General features: G+C 43.9%; 1 protein-coding gene across 16 annotated transcripts; it reads left to right on the top strand.

Moving 5' to 3' along the window:
* Positions 1 to 211: 211 nt before the first annotated feature.
* On the top strand, positions 212 to 22,957 carry LOC112553913. Of its 16 annotated transcripts, XR_003097162.1 has the most exons (5): positions 8,530 to 8,781; positions 9,154 to 9,816; positions 15,941 to 16,014; positions 17,874 to 18,124; positions 20,518 to 20,651. XR_003097162.1 is itself a non-coding variant. In XM_025221402.1 (3 exons), the coding sequence occupies exons 1-3, from the start codon at positions 227 to 229 to the stop codon at positions 21,658 to 21,660; spliced, it is 1,266 nt and encodes a 421-aa protein (XP_025077187.1). In that variant the 5' UTR covers positions 212 to 226; the 3' UTR covers positions 21,661 to 22,957. The 16 variants fall into 16 exon arrangements, 2 of the variants coding, with proteins under 2 accessions (XP_025077187.1, XP_025077188.1); XR_003097164.1 differs by lacking the exons at positions 8,530 to 8,781; positions 9,154 to 9,816 and adding an exon at positions 4,936 to 5,069; XR_003097160.1 differs by lacking the exons at positions 8,530 to 8,781; positions 15,941 to 16,014 and adding an exon at positions 5,415 to 8,113.
* Positions 22,958 to 23,428: the final 471 nt, after the last annotated feature.

Below are 23,428 nucleotides of genomic sequence, written 5' to 3'. Positions count from 1 at the left end.
TTTCTGTTCCTTCATATTACTACACATTCACCTATATTTTGTATCAAGCGCTGAGTGCATGCTTATATATAATCATGATTCTGAGCTTTATAAATTGCAATTATTATTATTCAAAGCAGCAAACCGATAGAGCGGCCGTTTGTACGTTCGAGCACTTCTCGTAAAACGCTGTCATCTCTCAAGAACAGGCCGGACCACCAGAGCAAAAGGAAGACGAAGAATGTAGATGGAGTCGCAAAATCGGATTCATTCACACAGGTAGAATCTCAGTACAACGAATTTCGCTATAACGAACTTTGTTTTTCGAAAGTCCCGGCAGATTCCTATAGAGTTTAATAGAAAATAAATCTAGATATAATAAATTTAACGGACTCAAATTCAAGTTCAAGGTGACAAATTTCCGTTATAACAAACTTTTGTTGGTGTGCCACGTGTTCGCTGACCCAGTTTTCCCGAATGTGATTGTAAAGTGTGTGGAGCAGCGATCAGTCTAAGAAGTGATGCTGTCATGTCCCTGTGGCAAAACTACTGGCATCATGTTACTAGAGTCAGTTACTAATGGCATTGTCATGTTACTAGAGTCAGTTACTAATGGCATTGTCATGTTACTAGAGTCAGTTACTAATGGCATTGTCATGTTACTAGAGTCAGTTACTAATGGCATTGTCATGTTACTAGAGCCAGCTAAGTCAAGACTCTACTGCGCAAAAGAATGAAAAAATGTTGTCTGCTGAGCGAGAAGGTTCTGTCGTCGGTGTATGAGAGGGTAAACAAGGGGCTTCACTTTACACTGGAACAGAAAGATCGCCAGGCCATCATTGCAACTGAAGAGAAAGATGTGGCTGATGAGTTCGGCATTACATTAAACACGCTTTCAACGATCCTCAGATACCGTGAAAAACTAGCCCTCTACTCAGCTTCTAAAAAAAAAATCTTTGGCATGCACACTTAAGAGGTCACAGTTCGCATGCACTTCCGACCGGTCATACTTTGCACCAGATCTCTGTTCGCACGTACACGTCTTTGTTTCACACCCGGAAGGAAATATGAGCAAAACAAAACGTCCTGGAAAGTTCTGTATTTCCAGCTGCAGTAATTTTTATGTCCTGCCTAGTGAGAAAGTGATACTTAAATTTCCCTCTTTTGTGTTTCCATGAAGTTGTGGGTCTATTGCACTTATACGTGATTAGCGTAGGTTATACAACTAAAATATACACAAAGCTAACTGAATTTTGAATCTCGATGTAACGAGTTATGCGACTCCACACATTTCTTCTCTAGTCCGAGTGAGTTCGTTATATCGAGATTCTGTATGAAATGTGTAGCGTGCCCGCAACATTTTGAGATGTATTCATGTAGTACCATTGTGTACAGAAGGCATTTTTGTACCGATTTATTACATTTAAAAAAATTGCTTTTACGACTTATTTCAGATTTGGCCTCAGTGTTCGATCTTTTCTTTACATCAGCCAGGATGCCAGGTGTGCAGTTGCCCGAGATGTGCACGAGAAGATTTGTAAAAAGGTCTGTTTAGGTATTCATTGTACTCATTTCTTGACATGCACCGACTGACAAACGGTATTGCTGGTCCGCCGGGGTGGTTGGGGGAATTCAGTCAGGCTTATTTTCGATTGACTTCAGTTAGGTCAAAAGTCAGCCAGTCATAATCCCACATAATAAATCGACGAAGATAACTGAAGTAGTTGGAACTTTTTTTGTACACCCTTATTTACTAATAAAGATTTTTATCGAAAACTGTTATGTATGGAATGAATAATAATAAAGAAAACAATTTTTTCAGTTGATTTCTCCGATCACTTTTTCACCACACGGCCAACGAAACACGAGGGAGGTAAACTAGTCGGCTGGATGTTCGCTTTCTCAACCGCACTAGCCGACCTCTACTACCTGCCATGTTTCTCTCCAACATACTTTCTCTAGTAAACAAGAAAGTTTATCTGTTTCTTTTACTTCAATTCATCGTGACTTCAGACACAGCCCAGTGTTCGGCTTTACTGAAACATGGTTTAACTCTGACAAACTCGATTTGGCTCTTTAACACCTGGTTTCTAACTGCACCATGCCAATCGCTTGCCTCAAATTCTCTGGCAAGAATGGAGGATGCGATGTGGGATTCAGAGATTCTTCGTAAGTAATAGATCGATGAATCACGGACAGTATAGTAATGTTCTGTCCACGTACTGCACTGGCGACATCGAAACGATAACTCCGCTACAGACTCCTCTACTTGCCGAAGGCGTTTAGCTCCCTTTTACTAATGGATGCGAGACCTCCACAACTGTGACATTCAGACTGTCTCGTACTGTTAGTGAGGGACTTTAATCACCCTAATCTGTCCACTGAGACCCCACGGTAAATTAATAATTGGACATTAATACCAGATCGTGGAAGAGCTACTTTGATCATTGCTACTACATGATCGAATGTATCTACCGTCCTTCACTGACTGGAAGGCAGAGTCAACTCTCTGTGCCGACGTCCCACATAGCTTTCTGTAAGAAGTTGTACCTTCCAACTCATTCCAAGTCCAAATAACACAAATATAAATAACAGCTCGTACTGGCGTCTGTGTGTGAGATTGGCATTTGTCGAGTATGTGGCGGCCATCATAAAGGCATGTTCCTAGTTCTAAGTCACTTAATAAATTTATGAATTAGTTTTGTCTTGTGAAGCTTGTTTGCAACTTCTACAGATTAGCTATGTTGGGTGGGAGTTTTTAAACATTTTGCCCTCTGTTGTAAACGTAAGCCGAAAGTTTAGGGACAATTGCGTAAACTGGTTCGCAATTAAATATTGTTTTATTACTGAATTTGTCGCAGATTTTATTATCGTACATTTTACGATTTCATTGTAGATTTTACAAAAAAGTTTAAAGTTAAACCCACACCAGTGGGCGAGACTATGGACTCGATCAGCACAGAGACCTAATGCAACTACCAAGCCCCCCCCCCCCCAGTCCACTCTAGGGCGCGTTAAGTATGCCACTGCAGCAACAAGCTTCTTCAACAACCAATAACAATCAAAATGTAGATCGAAGACTAGCACCTTGCAAATGCTGGCACAGTTGAAGAAGTCCATGGCACCTAATACTGAATTGAGAGAAAGGAAACTTGTCAACTATTCCTTGAGACCCAACGGCCAAGAACTGGAGAAAGGTGCTCAAAAGAACTTAGCATTTAAGTCACAGTTTTATCCCGCACATTAATAAACTCATCGCTCTAACGAAAGAAAGAAAAGTAACCAAATGTGTCAATCAGATACATATTTAATTTATGGTAGAGAAAAGATTAAATGGTATTTTAAGCGGGATCTGTATCAAAATTTTAATTGTTTATTACGTAGGCACTAAGTGCCTGCAAAGACGTTTGGGACTTAGCAGTAGAGCCATCTTGTGACCTTGTGACCCTTCATTACTCCTTTGATACTTGAAGGATAACTTTTCAAGCGCCTCCTTATCCGAACGTAAAATGATCTGCTGACGCTCTTTTCTCGCCATGGCAATACCTGCTAGAATCAATTTTCCAACTCCTTGCAACAATGCTTATCAATGCTAAAGAAAAAGAAAAACAGGTTTTTCTGGACACTATTCGTCCAATATCTATGACGGTTCAATAACAACAACCATAACTAATCGAATTTGTTATATTAACCCCTGTTACCTCCCCTGTACAAAGAATCCGCGAAAGACTTGACACACAATTCTATTGAAGACTTTTACACTTTCATCTTTTCCTCACGTTTGGCTCCTTGTTAGGTTTCCTGTTTATTGTAAAGTGTGTGTGTGTGCTGGTGGGTGGGGGATTTTCTTGCCCCAGGTCACTTTGTTCAAATACTTGATTGACGAGCGCAAGCAGTTAGACTCTCGATGCCGTTAATTGCTTATTGAAAGTACTTGTTGGCGTCACGAGAGTACGTTCACACCTCGCCCACGTCTCTTTAGGATTTAGCGGTCCCCATCACTTTCTCAATGACCCATTGATTGAAAACTTCGATGTCACCAATTAACAGAAACTACTGTTAACTGTCGAATGTCACTATACCACACGCTTATTTCCTTGTTTCACCGACAGTTATCTATTTCCGACACTCCGCTAGAGTGGTTCTCGGGCTATTAGGCGCAAAGTGGCATAACTCTTTATTCTAAGGAAGCAAACTTAAAGCCGATAAAATTGGGAATTACTTCCGTTTTATTAACTAAAGTAAACAAAGAAAGAAACCAGCGAAAAAGTAAAATAAAACACGAAAAGGAACAAAATAACCCATGAAAATGTTAGGTGTCTGAGGATATGGATGCAATCTGCTTGCCGCCCTTTATAACATTAACATGCACACACACACACGCGCGTACACATTCACACACAAAGAAAGTGCAATGACATGCATTCTACCTGCGCTGTATAACTGTTACAGACCATCATAAGGCCAGTCATGATCAGAGAGCTCCACAACTGGAGCACTTCTTTATAAAACCTGATGCTTTGCCGTGATATATACATTGTACATTAATTTTTGCCGTTGTCTCGTCGTTAAGCACCTATTTCAAAAGCTTCAGGACCAAGCAGATGTTGCCTATCTATTGTTTATACTGCACTTGCCACTATATTAATTGCAGTTTAGTGGGATTGAACAGTCGCAATTCTACAGTTTAGTTCTGGCTTGAAAATAAACCACAGACAATCCAACCCATTGTCAACTGCCTTCGTCATTGTCACAGCGCTAGGACATCCTGGTTGTAAATAATCTGTCCAAACTGTCAACTTTGTAAAACAAATAAGAGGAAGCTCTACAGTCATGTGACATGCCCGCCGCCTTAGCTCTGCCCGTACTCCCTGGTTCACGCGACCGTTAGAGTTGCAGCGGACTCGAACGGAGACGTCATGGTAACCTAACACAGGCAAGCATTGACAGGAAATATTTTCTTTTACTCATTGATTTTTTTTTTTTTCTTTTTGAGCCTTCAATCGTTTGGATTGAGTTCTGCCCTCGGCAATCTTTCGCGGAGAATCGTCTTTGGTGATTATTTAGTGGGGTTCATGCCGTACGGAGCAGTAAGTACACTGGACTGTGAAGTAACGCGATAGTACACTCCGCATGTTAGATAATACAGTAGTGTGCTCTGTAGTACACTGGCATGTTAGGTATGCTCTTTAGTACACTGGCATGTTAGGTAATACAGTAGTATGCTCTGTAGTACACTAGCATGTTAGGTAATACAGTAGTATGCTCTGTAGTACACTGGCATGTTAGGTAATACAGTAGTATGCTCTGTAGTACACTGGCATGTTAGGTAATACAGTAGTATGCTCTGTAGTACACTAGCATGTTAGGTAATACAGTAGTATGCTCTGTAGTACACTAGCATGTTAGGTAATACAGTATGCTCTGTAGTACACTAGCATGTTAGGTAATACAGTAGTATGCTCTGTAGTACACTAGCATGTTAGGTAATATCAGTAGTGCTCTGGTGTACACTGGCATGTTAGGTAATACCAGTCCTCTATGTAGTACACTGGCATGATAGGTAATACTATAGTGCGCTATGTAGTACACTGGTATATTAGGTAATATAATACTGTGCTATGTAGTACACTTGCCAGCTATAGGCTACACAGAAGTCTAGGAGGTAGTGCAATAGTCTAGTTGTAGGATTGTGTACTAGTCTCACATGCTATTCTAGTATTACTTGATGAACCAGAATTTCAAAATACCGATTAATGTAGTTTAAGTAGGGCAATGATTTTTACACACGTGCTTATTGTCTTAAGATAAGAGTGAGTCTTTTGGACTGGTCTTATCGCGGAACGATGAACTCTCTCACAGTGAGCACAGTACACACAAACTCACACAAGCACTACAGATATAACTTCTCCGCGTTCTTCGTACTTGCGGCTGCCTTCTTTAATTATCTATATTTTTTGTGAAATTTTAGCACACGCAGTGGGAAGGTTCTCGTAAACATATTGTCTCGTGACCATTGTGTGCACATATTTCGCTTTGGAGTAACGAGGAGAATCGGATGCGGAGGAATGCCAAGAGCAAGAGAGAAAAATGTCGGTCACCGAAATAGGGCGCGTGTGCGAGAGAACGAGAGAAAGTGCAAGTGCCAAGTGCGTGTTTCAAAGAAAATGCCAGCAATAAAGTGTGTTTAAATAATGACATATGGGCGACAGATGTTAGTCCATGATGGTAAATGCTCTATTACCGTCACAGGCTCACGCACGAACCAGACTCGCTCGTCATGTCGGACCCACGCGCGCTGACACGCTGCGCGAAGCAAACACATTGCAATGTGCACATGGCGCGACAACACTCGCACACTCGCACGCCGCCGCCTCAGGCAACACACAAGAGGGAAATTAAGTGGAGCACCGAGCACCCAGTGTGGCAATGGTAATAGTATCAAGCCCTTCCCCGCCGCCACAAGGTCACCTTAACTAATGGTGCGTGCGCAGGCCGTGACGTAGGCGCTGCACTGCCACCTACTTCCGGTGACTTGGTTGCTAGGGTGTAACCTTTGATCTCTGAGCTCGCCGTTACGCGCTTGCCTCTTGATGAGCGTGTTTCTCACGTCTGTCATTGTGCATACTTTACTCCGGAAGATCAGCTCCATGCGCCATACTCTGTTTATCTCAACCACAACATTCTCATTCGCTCATTTGTTGTCTAAACTAGACCACTGCAACTCTCTTCTCGCTGGCTGTCTACGGTATCTCATCCACAAGCTTCAGAAAGTCCAGAACTCCACTGATCATCTCGTTTTCTGGACTCGTAAATGTGAACATGTCACACCACTTCTTTACTCTCGTCATTGGCTGCAACTAAAGCTAGAATAGACTATAAGCTCTCAACTCTATGCTATGGATTCTTTGAAGGATCCCCCCACACACACACACTACTTTTCTTTTTAACACCTTGTAAATCTTTGAGAACATAAGAAACGCAGCTTTTTCACTAAATAATAATAATTTTAAAAAAAACCTGCCTTGGCTTTCACCCGATCATTTCATGATAGCAGCTGTCACAAGTGTTTTTCTAGTCCAGACAGGCGCACCGTGGAACAGCGGGCGTCTCGACAGCGCAGTGTTACCACAGTGTTGTCGAAATCTTAAAGTCTAGCGTTAATTCATATCTCGTTTGGTTGACAGTCCTCACGCCGGTTTTGTGCGATAGTCAATAGATCCTGTACAGGATGACCAGTCCAGTCTTTGACCTTCGTAAGTCGGTTCTTTCTCTGGCCACTGCGGCGTCCACCACTCTCCAAGGTACCTTCAAGGACAGTCTTCGACAGGGTGTCGTGCCGGGTCACATGACCAAACTGTATGTCTCAGGACTCTAACCAAAGACAATTCTTTGTGGAACGCTGTCCTATTCAACCAGAAAAGAAACAAAATTGACGGCCAAGAAGTATACGAGGGCAAAGTATATCTTGTTTTCGCGGTCGCTGAAGAATATTGACACTGGTTATCATTTGTTATCACTCCTGTCAGATATCGCCGCCCAGCCTCGCCACCCCATCATAGGTCCTCCACTACTGCTGTCAGATAACGGCATTATGACAAGAAGACGGCCTTAAAACCTGCTTCTCAACTCTGCGTCTCGCTAGCCCACTCTCTTTTCTCTCTCTCTCTCCCACCCCCACGGCCTTTTCATGCTCCGTTCAATAATTTTACAAGCTTTCTGTCTTGTCTGCGTGAATGCTGGCATAACTTCTGCGTTTCAGGGATGTATGAAGTGTACGGGTTTGAGGCGTTCCTTAAAGAAGTTAGACGTAGCCATCATCTCCGTGTTTCGCTCTCCAGCTATCCCCCAGCACACACACACCATCATTCCCTCCGTCTTACGTGTCGGTCCCTCGCGCATACTTGGTTGTCAAAGGTCACCTTCTCGGCTTCCCCTCGCCTGTGTGCGACGTCGACGTGGGGCTGTGATAAGAACGACGGCTTTTACCTCTTTACCTGTTCAAATAAACTGGTGACGAGACACCTTGAAGTTTATGAAAAACTGTTAGCAGCTGTTTCACAAATACGATGGACAAGTAAGACATTTTCTTCCCCTTGTCGGACGGGCGTTACCACCGGCAGTATATGAAAAGGTAGGTGAAAGGTTAATTTGAGGAGTCTTTACATAATGTAGGGCATGCTGATAAACTTAGATGTGAAATTTTTTTTAAGGAAAATATTTCGATTTCCAATGAGTTCATGTGGGCAGTGAGTCTAACCTGGATGAACCATACACGTGTTCAGCTGTTCACTGGTTCCGTTACACTTGTGTCCTGCAGGTATACCCAGGTGGTATTACACGATATTCTCCATGGCAGAGGCAACACGGTGCGTCTGGTGTCCCCTCCCTCGGGTCGGGTTTCCTGGCAACTATATCTGTCTTTGTCCATTTACCTTCCGTCTTGCTTGTCGTCTGTCATGCTCTCATGGCTTAACTCATACTTCAGGCAAGTCTGTTCACGCCTGAAATACTTCTTTGCTTGGGTTTTCTTTCCGCCCTCCGACTTGGCGCAGTGATCTTCACAGAAAAACAAAACCCGTTCATAGAACTAGGCGCACCTTGTCGAACTGTGATCATTGCCACATATGACCTTAAGGCAACCGTTGCGATCGTTGAACTGAAATAAAATTAATGTTAAGTGCAAGTTATTTTTGGTATGATTCTGACTGTCACCTGAGTTGAAATATGAGTGATCTGGTTGTCACCTACATTGGAACATGACCTTTTTGGGCGGCATCTATTTCCTACTTCCTAATCCAAGTAAGTCTGAGAGATAGCTAGGCTCCGATTAACATGGGCACTTGAATAGGTTATTAGAAAATATTGAAAATGTACAGAATGACGTATAAATAATTTTGATTTACATTTCATTAAAAACAATTTTTTAGACTTGCTTTTTACTTTTTACTGACTGGTACGCATCTACCAAGCAGCAAGAACCTATATATAGCCCGGAACGTGCTTCACCTCAGTTCCACGATGCACGTGAACAATACCTGCGGGGTTGCTTTTGAATGGATTTTCTGTAACTGAAGATATCACTCACAAGTGTCTTCAACGTATTTCTCTCATTCATACCTCCGTATTTCTTCACTCGCTCACCTTTCCCCATTTCTTTTCTTCCTTCTAAAGAGACTGGAGGTCAGAAGGTCATCAGCTACGTCATCAGGGTACTGTTGATGCCTCTTATCAGAATGGAGAAGGTGGAAAGGGGAAGATAAATCAAGCCTTATTGACAAGCAATAAATTCGAGACTTAAAACTTCCACGTCCCCGGTGAATATATTTTCCAGGATGTGTGGTGAGTGCACGAGTGTAAAACAAAACAAAAATAACAGCTTCTAATCATCCTCAAACTTTGTCATCGATGTTATGTGACTGGGTATCACAGATGGTGTATGACTGGATATTGACTCTCTTTCTGGCGGGTGAGCGACCGGAGACTTTGTCACCTGTACTCACCTCGTCCTATGACAGGCCTGTGGTGTACCGGTCTGTCGCGAGAAGTAAAAACCTCGCACACGCGCAAGACGACAGCCGACGACAAGGCAGGGAAAGGTGTTTGAAGGTGAACATCAACCTGTATCCCTGCCCTGGGTACTCGGTCAGTGTTTTAACTTGGATGGGCTCTTCCTCTCGGTCTGCTCACAAACGTGTTACTCGGACTGTCGTACACCAGAGTACTTATATGCAACAGTTCACACCTGGAAAACAGAAATTGCGAATGACTAATGTCATGGTGCCCGTTGACACAGAGAGGGGGCGTTACCTGTGACATTCAACTCAGTGCGAACAGGTATGTGTGTACGAGCATATTTTTTTTTTTATTTTATAAACGGTTTATTATTCTAGTGTAAATGTGTGTGTGAATAGAAAAACGCTATTTAAGATCTTGGATATCTTCGGATTAAAAAAAAAAAAAAACACACACACATTAGAGTAACTAGTTCCGAGGCATCGTTGATGTTGCCACCATGGGTTGAGCGCACGCGCCCGGCAATTGTCACGTGACTAACGGTCCAGCCTCCTGTCTTTTGTCTTTTCGGAATCTTTCTATGATTCGTCTTTTTCTCGTTTGAATGTGGCGTCACTTCCATAGTTGCATGAAAGAATCTTAGGTGGTAACGCTGAGATAAATCCAAAATTTGGTAAAATTGAAAGGGAGGAAAGGTTGTTGCCATACTATCTAGTCTTGACTCGAGAGCGCACATCGCACATGTTTGTAAGGCTAATTACAGGAAGTTTGTTAATTAACGCAGACGACTAATTGTTGTGCTATACTGCTAGTATGGACATTCCAGTTTGGTAATTGTCAAAGTTTATTTTGATTACGGAGGAGTTTGTTTTGTTTTGTTTTGTTTTGTTTTGTTTTTTTATCTTCCGCACCAGTCTTCATATTCTTCCTTCATTTCATCCTTTCTTTCTTTGACTCATAGAATGACCCATACTATGCAGAAATCGCTGGATGTGTACATTAACAAGTCCTCTGGCAGATCATTGAAAATGTTTTGTCTTGAACGGAATAATGTCGCACTATGCACACTTCCCACTCTGTCACAGATAGGGTCGTCGCCGGCAGCCAGCAAAGTTCTGTGAGGACGCAAGATAATTTCAAAGCAGAAAATCACAGTTTATAAATAGTATTTTAAGCGGGGTGGGATCATTGTACTTCTTAACAGTAAATAACTTAGACTTGCAAGTATGTGCTTGCCACGATGCACCTGCTGTTTAGTCAGCGGTCCGGTGGCGCAACGGTTAGCGCCAGTCACTACTACAGTGAATGAGTCGGGCACGCTGTTCTTTCTCTGCACCATCTGTTACAGGCTGGCTGCTTGCCGGTAATATAGCCTTAGTTGCTGACACGGCGTACAACACCAGTTCCCCCCCCACCTGCTATTTAACTCTACACGTTCTCACCTGTATTCACGCTAACTGTGATTAAGTGGGTGGATGGGTGGTTGAGTGACCGTTTTAATGGATAAAATGTTATGGGTAGGACACCACACGATGACTAGATAGAGGTGCCCCCGGTAGTGTAGTAGCTAAAACACTCTTTTGTCACAACTGCACTGAGCGGCCGTCGGTTGAGATCTCGTTTCGGGACACACGATGTTATGTGACACAGGGGTGAGTGTCGTGGGTTTTCTTACCCTAAGAAGCTGGAATCACTGTTCTACTAAATCAACCAACCAACCGAGACTAGCTGGTTGTGTTTAGTAAGATAAAAACAGTGTAAAAATAAATAACAAGACAGTCCCACAAAGGACGTGAATAGGTGGACTGCTGTCTGTCTGCCAAGACCAATTCTTAGCCTCTTGCGAAGTTCTCCGCTGTTAGTCTCGGCGAGCCGCAACAAAGAATGTGACTAAACCGGAAGCTTTGTCGTCTCATGCCTCGTTTATAGCAGTTAACAGGAAAAAATCGTCTGCCAGCAGTTTGGGGATATTAGTTTCGTGGTCAATGTATGCGTTTTAAAAAAACTGTGATTATCGTTGAAGCGATTCGGTGCATGAGAACCCCCGGGAAATGTAATTGTTTTCTCACGACAATGTTAGGACTGTCAAGCCACGCATACAAGCAGGAATCTTTTTTCATATCATCTTTGGTGGCATCCTAGGGGCAGAGCTCCAGATTTCCTTTACATATCCACTGAGTTAACGGCAAGTTGCGCCAAACGACAGATTTCTTCCTGACTGTTTGCTCCCCGCCCCCCCGAACATGTAACACAGATGGCGACCTCAGGTTGAATAGCGTGCGACTCGGTTACCCAGGCTGCAAAGCCCATGGACGCATTCGCTTGTTATGGCAAGTTGTTTTTGTTTGGAACTTCTTTGTATTGCGTGGTGACGTGGCTTTGTACGCGGTTTAGGCGTCGGAGCCGGAAGTCCTTCTTTCCTCGGTAAGAGACTAGTGTGGTGCAGTTTCTCTCCTCCCCGCCGTCCCCTCCACGACAATGATTGGGTGCAAGATAATGTTTCTCTTAATCTGGTAAAGACCCCTTTATACGCTCTGGCATAGCGTTCATTAACCTGTGCTGGTGAAGCTAGATTGTGTAACGAGCATCGACTTGGGTGGGTGAGGGGGGATTGGTGTTTTACCCGTGTCAGCAACTGAGGCAAGCAGCCAGCCCTGTAAACAGATGCCACGTGCAGAGAAAGAACAGCGTGCCCGAGACGAGAAATGAACTCAGGGCAGCCAGCTTTCACTGTATTGGTGACAGGGCTAACCGTTGCGCCACCGGACCGCTACCCGGGTGGGTGACCCGGGTAAAGATTTACATCATAACCTGTGTATTTGACTCGCAACGTATAGTTTACATCCCCACCTGATGACGGAGGATGCGAAAGCGGTACTGTCAAAATTGTGAAATTGTATTATTCATAGAGTGTTATACTGGAGTATATCACTCCTAGTTCACTCAAAGACGGGCGCGCACACACACACACACAAACAAACACTGAGAAAAACCTGTTCTGCGACACTGTAAGTTAAGAGCTTCCCGTCCAAGAAGAATGGCCAGGCACAGGACTGCGTGGCGTTGCTCAGGTCTGTGCACGCTCCTGGTTGCTGAATCGATGTCCTCACTGCGACACGGCGGCTTCAAGGTGTCTTTGTTCCTCCCGCACACAGGTCGAACACGACTGGAGAGGTGAGGGGGGGCGTGTGCGGGGAGGGGAGAGGAACAAAGAGACATACTTGAATACCAACCATCGTTTAACACTATAGCTGTACGTCACTGGGTGCTGTAGCAACCAGCAGGTATTTCATTGTCTTTCATATCCCAGCTCCTCCATGCTGCCGCATTGAAATACCTGAGTATCTGAGGCCCCGCAGCCTTGAGGGATAGGAGTCAAGGAGGCCTAGTGGTTATTGTTTCGTGGATGACATTAACATATTTTCTCTACCAGTATTCTTCCTGCTCACCCATCAGCAACGAATTCCTGATTTATCAGGAGAGGTAACGGACGTCAGAAAGTAAGGTCGCAGGCTGAGGTTGTCACCCACAACCCTAGACACGGTGGATCACTTACTGTTTATGACCCGCAAAGCAACCGAAGTATGTGACCTTTACTTTTTTGCCCGAGCAATTAAGCCGACAAATAAAAATCGAAATAGGCAGTGCTGGTAGAACAGTGATAAAATGTCCGCTTGCCACCATTGTAATGAAGATAAGAAGAGTCTGGGTTCAGTACTTCTCTCTGAATGTTGACAAGGCCACCTGTCGGTTTTTGCTTTCTCAGATAGTGATCTGTTATCAGACACTGAAACAGGGTAGGTCATCTTGCTATCAGGACTTCATTTGCGAAATTCATGAAGTCCTGTTATTCTCAACACGCGATGTTTTAGCACACTTCTCGTCGTCTCTAACATTTATTTTAAGATAACTATATCTTTGTTATTATGGTCTCACTCATTGTGCAGATATGTACAGAATCGAATCACCTTTCTCCTTGTGGCAAAAAGTTTACATCAAATACATGTACTAATGTTACTTTTGTAGTAACAGTAAGAGGTATAACATTTGTACTTTTTGTAGAGGAAGAGGGTTGCTTTTCCTTTCAAGTTACGAGTTTTGTGAAGCGTACCGATCGTATCAAAACAGTAGGAGTGTTTGAAAGATATTAGTAGCTGCTTGGAGGGGCGAGGGGAGGTTCCAAGCAGAGGGGCCAGAATACGTGAAGGCTTGCTGGTCAGAAGAACATAATGCGGGGAATGTGGAGCATGGATTGGGGAACGTGGAGTCGAAGTATATCAGACGCTGAACATTGTGGGTGGGATGGGGTGTGGAGGGTGAGGTAGCAAGAAAGATGATAAGGAACATAGTAATAGAGATGTTTATAGCAAAGACAGTTCAGTTTATAGGTGATACGGTCAGTGAAAGCCAGCGAAGGAAGCAAAGCAGGAGGAGAGGGGCAAGGGGAGGTATTATCAGACAAGCACCCGGAGCACCAGACACAGAGATGTGTTGTGCGCGTCTTAATAACTTACTGATCCCTCCTGACGAAAGTTCTCGCAACAAGTTTTGCGACCATTTTTTTTTTTTGGTCCCCGCACTGAGGTTTGCTGATCTTCACGAACCAGATTTAACTTTCCTTTAATTAATAATCCATGCATATACAGTGGTTATCACGCCATCAGTCATCTATTTTGGGGGTACATTTTCATTTTGAGATTGTGTCCCTTTATGAATAGTTATGCAGGACGTTTTCTATGATTTCCTAAGTTTTAAAAGAAAAGGCACATGGCTGGTATATTTTAGCTTGAAAGGACAGGTGGATGGAAAAAAGTGAAGTTGGTGATATTGAAATCAAACTGGAAACCTGGAGCGCAGAAAAACAGAAATGGTGGGGGTAGGTGTTGGGGTAGGGTTGGGGAAGAAGGTGGTGTGGGTGATGGTGAATGATTTAGTCTCATCAAAATTACAATTAAACTTAATTAAGTGTACTTAATAAACCGTTACCACTACACCTGGTAGAAAATATACTTCCTTACGCGAGAAGCTATGTAAGGGCCATAACTGAGAAGTAGACTGACGTAGATCCATCACGTCCTTTGTCTAGACTCCATTTATCAGTCAACAGCTAAAGACTTAAAAAAGGTGAGAGATGACATATTCGCCTCCTATTATTCATGGATTTTAAGCGGACGCATGAAGTCTAATGTTTTTTTTTCCGTCAGGTTTAATGATATACTTCGGATATAACACACGTTCCTTTTATTTTCTGCAGATTTTGTTTTCATGTCATGATTCATATCTTGTCGCTTCGTAATTTAGCAGACGATAAGAGGGAAACGAAGGAAATAGTTTTACTTTTCTGCAAGTTTGTATATTTCTCTAGTCAGTATGCGAAACGCGTTAGCTAAATGTCAGTGGAAAAAAACGTTTGTACACCGGTACCGCTACTTCTTTTGAAATATTTCGAGCGTTCCGATTGGTTGAGCCACTAGTGAAGTCACGCGCAAACTTCGGTTGCTATTTCGATGCAAACATCAAAGATCTTTTGTACGTAGTCTTGATAAGAGATGTGTAGACCTGCAGTGTTGTTACAAGGACTAATAATGCATCACTCGCCATGCCAACCATTATCCACTCCAAAAAAGTTAAAGTTTAAAAAGAAACACCTTGCCAATGAATCAACACAACTGTCCAGTCGAGCTCGTCGAGCAGGCGAACTACATCACGTACTTGCAAACATCTATCCATTAATTTGAACTCCTTGAGCTGCTCATATCCTATTCTCTCTAGACCCACATTTATTATGAAGCGTCGAGCAGTAATACACATACTGAAAACAATGTGATCAATTCAATGTAATAATGTAACAGCTTCACTCCGCACAGAATGTCTGTTAGCACTGAATCAAGTCCAAACAGAAAGGAAGCTTCCGTTAGCAAACCTGATAAGAATTTCTAACGAGGGCCGTTGTGTTGCCTTGGTTTCAAGCTTGTTTTTTGTGCCTTTTTCTTGTTTATTATAGGGACTGTGAAAAGCATCGCCTGCCCTCTCTTTCTCTCTCGTTTTATTTAAAAAAATGTGAGCACGCACGTTTGCGGAATTCACTTTTGTACACTATGTACACTCAGACCCACAATATACACTACATATGTGCAACTAGACGAGCTTAGACCCACGTGTACCACTGTATATATATACACACACAGTGTATGCAAAGTCAGACTCACAGTAAGAACGGGAAATATCTACAGTAGACCCGCAAAATTGAGTAGTATCTACTGCCAACATGCACAGTTCCTTTTTACAGTCAGACATACAATGCACTCAGTACATATGTACACTGTACAGTCAAATACACAATGCACACATTGTTTCTGTTTTTGTACTTGTCTCTTTCTCGTCATTAAATCAGTTCTCTCGTTTGCAAAATCTGTTATAAGTTGGAACATTTGTGCCTTCTAAGCCCAGAATTTCAGACGAACATCCCTTGTGCGCTGAAATGTGGAGCAAGTGGCGCTTCGATGGAAAACAAAAGTGGTAAACAGACTTTCATACCTTTTTTTCTTTCTTTAACTTTCCCATTTTCAGAATTCAAATTTGTTCGTTTTTCGTTACTCTTTTGTTCGTTCCCCTCCCCACCCTTCATAAGTAAACAGTCCTATAGCCGCGAAGTAGGGCGGTGAATAGGACTCCCCATGTCTAAGGAACGGCATGTAAAAGGCGGAGCCCATCCCTCGCCTTCCGGCGCTGTTATCTACCCGGGTGCTTGCAGAACAGCTGAGTTTTCCACCTCAGGTTCAAGCGACCTTGTGTTCTGCACTCATGCACTAACTACTTGATGACACTCTCTTCCCTCTACCTTCATACTCAGCGTGATTTTAATCATATTAACTTATATAAAAGCATAATTAACAGCAGCCGCAGATGTAGTATCATTATCATTTAGGTGTTAGTAGCAACATGAGACTCAGCAGACGCAGCATAGATGAGAACGTCAAAAGAGGATGTGTGGTTAGAACATGAACATGTTCAGATGCAGTCTGAGGAAAATAATTGGATAACTTGTACGTCGTACAGGAGGCTGTGGTGTAGCCAGAGTCAGCATCTTTCACTCGCGGTAATCATACCGATTTGAAAAGATTGAAGACCAGGTGTACCAAGAAAACAAAATCTCGGCTGCTTGCTATAGTAGAGTAATAGTGTGTGCGGCAGCAAGGTGAGAGGGTTCTTTTTAACTCCTAGACGATGCGCTGACTTGTTTTACAAGGACCATATGAACTTACAAAAACATTCAGCGGTGTAGTAGTACTTCATAGCATCAGGGTTCTGAAGTACACCATGCTGTTGAAGTGCTAATATATAATAAGGCTAACAATGCGTCCCAGCTGTAGTGGTGCTAAAGGTATTAGCCATGTCTTCCCTGCTTTGGAAAAGGAATGAAACGGCGATGGTGACGTTGTATTCGCTGCTCTAGAGATTGTTGTAAAGGTACTGTTATCAATATTCCCTGCGGTGGTGGTGAGGCTATCAGTTCCTGCTGTAACGGGTTTAGCAGCGTCAGGGTTAACAATGTTTTCCCTGCTATAGTGGAGCTAGCATCGTAAGAATGACAAATACAATACTAACAATGTATTCTTTGCTCTAGTGGTGCAAGTAGTGTTGAGCTGACAAAGATGGAGAATCTTTGCAGAAGATCGTTCACAGACACGATAAAGCCGACGGCCCGAGGGGACGCGATTAACAGCATGCGTCATCTGTGCAAGGATGAGTGCAGCAGTCAGGCCAACAGCCTCCAGCTGGGTGTTTAAGGATGGGTCTGTCTACATCCGCCACCCTTCTACATCGTGTCAGCGCCAAATAAACTGGTGGTGCACTTTGTCAGCAGACAGCAGACTCCCGCCAGTGCTCACGGGATGCCCAGGATAATGGTTATCGTCAAAAGTGATGAAACTTTCCCTGACATTTTTCACACACGCTGTCAGAATATGAGCTACTCTCTCGTGCAGCCCTACACACTGTCAACGCTTTACATACATCACCAAAATCCTGCTTGTCTTCATATACATCAAAATCCCGGCGATGTCTTCACAGCAAAATTCTGTCACCTGACAGAAACATCCTTGTTATTTCTTCACACAGCAACAACATTATGGCTCTTAACACGAGAGGAAATTGCCGGCTGCCTTCACGCGTTAGCACTTACCAGGCAAAACAAAACAAAGCAAACTCATTTCCCCCACCATCACCGCTTTTTCTTCCTCGCCATTTTTTTTTTTTTTAAGTGAATCGCTACTTTTGGTTTTCGCTCTCGGCATGTTTCTTTGAAGCTCCATCATGGTGAGAGATATCATCAGGGGCCTCTCTTTATTCCAAAAATTGATTTTCTGTACTTGCAGCATGCTCGGTGACGCGCAGTCAGTGAAGTTTTCCCGTAAACTTGGAGACCGCGAGGTCAGCACAGGTCAGGTCATAGCCTTTCCTTTCCCTGACGCATATCGCTGCTGCAGTTAGGCATGCGCAGTGCGACACTTGGCTCAGCTGCAGGTAGACACGTGCTTTAGTCGATTTTCTACGATGGGGCTGCAGGCAGTGACATACCGTCCATAGCAACTATGTATGTGCGATGCATTCGAATAGCAGCAGTTAGGTAAGTAAGCCTGGCTGGATGGCTTTTACTCTAGTGCGTGAGTGTGTGTGCACCTGAGTGCGTGGGTTTGATCAACACTACTTTAGGAAATTGCTAAACACTAAGATCACTTTTGGAACTAACTCTGCTATATTTTGAAAGAACTGTTTCGCATGGTTAAACAAACTTTTTGGGGGCGAAATACGCACCCATTACCAAAAAAAATTGTGTGCCAAGAGTTTCACGCTTTGAGAAGACAGCCGCCATTTGGCCACAACAGCATAGAAGGGTAAGTAAGACAAAATCTATTCTTAGTACCAAAGGCACAAGAGTGCGCCGACCTTCCTCAAATCTTGAGGTAGGTAGATAAAGTGTTTCCATCAGCATCCATGAGTCGGCTCGCTCGTCCACGTTGAGGGTTCCACATGCCCTTTCTTTCTCTCCTGTCTGCATAAATAATTCACTCAGTTCAAAAGCCTTCGCACTTCGCAGCCTGATGCTGTTTTCGGTGCACGAAAGCGAGATTCTGGTACACCTCCAGCCTCCTCATTGGCTGCCCACTCCAGCAGGCGTCGAATATAAACTCTCAGTCCTCTTGTTTTTCTGCTCCTGTTCCTGCTCCATCTTTTCTCTAACCACCGCGTCTGCTAGAATGCTCCACTGACGGTCGACGTAATCGAATTTCGACTTCGCCTGGTCCCTAAACGAAAACAACGCGGACAACGCACTTTCATTTATTATGTATCTTAGACGTGCATATAATACGCACATAAATATTACTCCAGACTGTAACTTTTGATAACAGAATATTATTTGCATATAATTATGTATTGCCGTGCCCCCCCCCTGCTTTTATTCTATTTGTCAGTTGTTCACTTTTACATCTCAACATGAGTTTTATTATTTTTATTCTGTTATGTTTGACCAGCTGCACTGTATTATTGTACACCGAACATACTCGGATATAAATGTTATTCTGTATGATGTTTAACCAGGGGCAGCCTTAGGCATGTTCAAACTGTGCACCTGCACAGGGCCGCCAAATCCCAGGGGCCGCCACGCCAAAATATATATATATTGAATATAAAAACAGAAAGAGAAAATAACGACACAGCTGACGGAAGTGTAATTAGTCCGTTTTATTTGCTAATGTTGCTAGAGTCGTCAGCTATATGTAGAATTATAAGTTAACGTTCTGCCATCATTAGAATGTCACGGGCCGCCACTTTTTTTTTTTTTATGTTGGCGAGTGAAAGGGCCACCGATTCTTTCTCTGCCGCCACGAGCCTAGAGCCGCCCCTGGTCCAACGATGCTGACGATAATTGTGCTGATGATTGTCTTCCATTACTATACTGTTACGCCTGTTGTAAGGCAAAGGTGGGGAACATTTATCCTGCCAAAGGCCATTTAGACATTTATATCATTCGCTGTACTCAGTTGTCAACTTAGAACTTAGCTTGGTATATTTGGTCAAGCCTTAGCGTCGCCACATCGCGTTAACGCGTTGGGTGCGTGTACACTCAGCAAACCTGACAGTGTCCTCTGAGTCACAACACTAACACACACACACGGACCGCGGGCAACCCACGAGAGGCATAGTCCGACGTGTCTCGTCGTGTGTTCACAGTGGCGTAGGAAGATGCTCGGCTTTTTTTGGGGGTTGGGGGTGGTACTCCATGCTGACAGTGAACGACGTTCACATTCTTGTTTCTTCAGTTTGATAGGACGGCTGCCCCCTTGCCCTTTCGGTTCCTACGCCACTGGTTTGTCCTTCTATCGCGTAATGGACGTTCCTTGCTTGTCCCTCAAAATGTTACGTTGTTATTATTACGATTCACGATATGAATTTGTTGCTATGAAAAAAAAAAGCTTCTAGATTTATTGAATTTCGAGTCCCACCAGCGGTTGCTTTGACAGGTCCAGACCAAATGATTTCGCGGACATTACCCTCCCTTGTTGTAAGGGGACGTGAATCTTCGTCCTACATACCTTCTACTGGTACGCGTACCACAGTTTAAAAACCTGAGGTTTCAATCACAAAAAACTTTAAAAACAAACTTTCTTTTAGATGCCAGAGAAGACTTTGCTAATTAAATCAATGCATATATGGCTTGACTTGCGTGAAACTTAGGCAGCTGTATTTATCACAAACATTGAACTCGGATAATGGTCAGGCAAATGATAAAGAATCCGATGGTGTGAATTAAGGGGGGAGGGGTATCGGCTATTATCTGAACTCTTTATCAGGTACTCGAGTCCATCAAGTACTCTCGCAGAGTTGGCTTGCATATCGTGGTGGAACGAAGTCAGCGCGTTGCACGTTTTGCATAAAACCTTTTTTTTAGCAAAATTTATTACATCGTCAGTAGCAAAGCTGTCGTCCGCTTCTCCACTACATTCCTCTGTGTTGCAGGTTTCCGTGGCCAGTGAGTTGTGTTCAGAGGGCCACGTGCAGCATGGCATCCAGACGCGGTGGTGGGGGGCCCACTGGTGTCTGAAATACTGCAAGCTGGGCGCCCTCGCGCTCTTCGTCGTCCTCCTCATCACTCCTCTTCGTGACGTCATTTTCTCGCCCGTGCTGCCTAGCACCTGGCGCTCCCACAGCAGCTTTCGCATCGTCCGCATCCTCCTGGACAACCAACACTTTCCCGTCGATTCGGAGCCGCTGGAACCGTCAGGGCCCGCCTCCTCCGCCCCTTCCCTGGATGTCGACGTGAGCGACGTGAAGAAATTTCTGGATACTACCCGGCCGTACGAAGAGTATCATCGGTACAGAGACTCCCTGGAGACGGCGGCCAAGATAGATAGCGCTGCTGCCCGTCAGTTGAATAAGCTGGAACGATTCATGCCCAACATGACGCTAACCGAGCGCGCGCAGCTTTTCTTCACGGTGGATGTATTCATCCGAGTGTGTCGTCAGCACAGGCTGACCTTCTTCGCCATGGCGGGCACGCTGCTCGGGGCTTATCGTCACCGTGGCCTCATCCCCTGGGACGACGATGTGGACATAGCTCTTAACAGCTCGCAGTGGCGTCTGGCCCGGCGGGTTCTGAGCCGGGTGCCCGGCTTCACGCTGTACGCACCCAGCGATTCCCAGTGGAAATTCTACCTGTCCGATCTGCCGCGCTTCGCAGACAAGCCCTTCAAGTGGCCCAACATCGACATCTTTTTCGTCGACAACGATGACACGCACGTGTGGGCGCTGACGTGGGGCGCGAAAGACCTCGTTTTGATGGAACTTCACAAGCTGTTGCCGCTGAGCACCGCCAGGTGGCAGCATTGGGACCTGCCTGTCCCCCGGTGCTGGCGGACGTTGATCCAAGCAACCTATGACGTCAACACGTGCGCCACACCAAACTACATTCACAAGACCAACGAGGAGATGTTCAACTTCAAGACGGCCAAAGTCCCGTGCTCCAGCCTCTATCACATCTTTCCTTTCGTGTTCAGAAAGACGGACACCGACACGGGAACCTCCATGGAGATATTGCAGGTGGGGGAACGCGTGATAGAAAAAGTTATAGCCCCTGATCACGAACCTGATTGTCTCCCCTGACCAATGGTGTAATCTTCCCTTTCCCATGTTCACTTAAGAATCTTGTGCCATTGACTGAAGATAAAATTACCTAAGGACTACGGCAGGAGTTCGTATGAAAACATTTGTCCGTCCGAATATATTTTTACATGCGTATTTTGTACGCACGCATGCCCGCGTCTGTGCCAACGTGAGTGCGATGTACATTCCCTCTGCCTCTATCCCCTCTGCCTTACTCTTCCTCCTCCATACCTCCAGCGGCCCGTCACGAAATCTTTGGACACTTCCTTCATTTCATCATCTACCTTACGGCGATATCTGATGACAACTGCGGTTTAGATTTGACTGGTCGCTTTCTGCGAGAAACAAACTGTGATCTCACACTTCACGGGTCTGTGAACAGTGAACAAACAGCAAGAGAAAGATTCATCCTTCATCAGTTGGCAACACAGCAGTGCCTTTTGCTTGCGACATGTGTTTATTGTAAATTGGTGTTCGATCACAGCACCTGCGCGACCCTTGTGTAGCTCTGTTAATGGACAGATGTTTGCGGCTGTGACTGCACCCTCTCGTGCTGTCAGTTATGTGAAATCCTCGCCATTTCCTTGACTTGCCGCAGCTCTCAACTACGTGAAATGAAACTACTGCTGTCATTAATGAGTCGCACTTGGCCGCGTGCTCAGCCACTGGGTACAAATCAACCACGCGTAACATTTGACAGCTTTAGACATTCCCAGTGCCTTCAAGTCATCCAAGGTTACCTGAACAGTGGTGGGGTCCCTGCAGTCGCAGCGACTGAAAAGATCTGGGCACTTTTTTCAGTCTTCATTTTTGTCACTAGTTTGCCCCGAAGGCTGTTGATGTCTTTAGAGTGCTTCGCCAACCCAGCAGTCGAGGAAGAACAAAGGATGGTGGTACTCTATGTGCATCTATCGACTGGTCCAGACATTGGCGAGTACAATGCTTTTAAGTCAACGGTCAATACATTTATATAGACACTAGTAGAATGATCAAGACAGCTACAAATAAAATAATCTAGACTTGTGTGAATAATTTAAGAGAGGATTCCAAAAAATTCAAGCAAACGGTTAAAGTGCATTTAAAAGCAAGTCAGTTGTTCAGTTGTGGCTGTGGCTACATGCGTCCGTTTGGTATTTTAGAGGAAAATGAAAAATACTGCCCCCTTATACCAAGGACTATGTACATTCTGTGATTACACCGTAAAAATTTCTTGATCTTGTAATTATAGCTCACTAATCAATTATACAAAACTGAAATTTCTGCAATGAATGATTAAAGATTTGAAGTTTACAGGGATTAATGACAAATTTCAGGATATCTTTTAGAACGAAAGTGAAGTCCATTCACTAGTAAGCTGTACTCTGGTCCTCCTTTTACTGAAAACTCTTATCTGTCCCCTCCTGATTCCATGCTTTAAATTGCTGTATCACTTATCATTTCCAAGCCTTATTGTTCTCATATACTGTACTTAAAGCTTCCACCATCAGACAGGAACATTTATCATTTTGTATAACGATTCTAAAACAAATCCACCCACTGAACTGTCGTGAAGACTGCATAACACCTTCATTACCAGTCATTTAGTCAATTTCAAGACATGTTTGTTTCTTTGGCTTATAAATGTTTCAAAGCAATGAATTTTATAATCAACAGATTTAGTTATAACAAGACTTTACACCTACAGTACAGACAAGATGATCGCAATGACCGGACACTGTAAAATGCTGATAGTACAACCTTGTGTGCATCACGGACCTTTCTATGTACC

Source organism: Pomacea canaliculata, linkage group LG13, assembly GCF_003073045.1.
Source record: "Pomacea canaliculata isolate SZHN2017 linkage group LG13, ASM307304v1, whole genome shotgun sequence".
Classification (NCBI taxonomy): Eukaryota; Metazoa; Mollusca; class Gastropoda; order Architaenioglossa; family Ampullariidae; genus Pomacea; species Pomacea canaliculata.
This window is presented reverse-complemented; position numbering and strand designations above follow the sequence as displayed.

Excerpts from the sequence above, each read along its gene's own strand:
- LOC112553913 (XM_025221402.1), top strand. The coding sequence starts at position 227 with ATGGAGTCGCAAAATCGGATTCATTCACACAG. Across the intron at positions 259-1,433 it reads AATCGGATTCATTCACACAG|ATTTGGCCTCAGTGTTCGAT; the intron begins GTAGAATCTCAG and ends GACTTATTTCAG. Across the intron at positions 1,525-20,517 it reads ACGAGAAGATTTGTAAAAAG|GTTTCCGTGGCCAGTGAGTT; the intron begins GTCTGTTTAGGT and ends TCTGTGTTGCAG.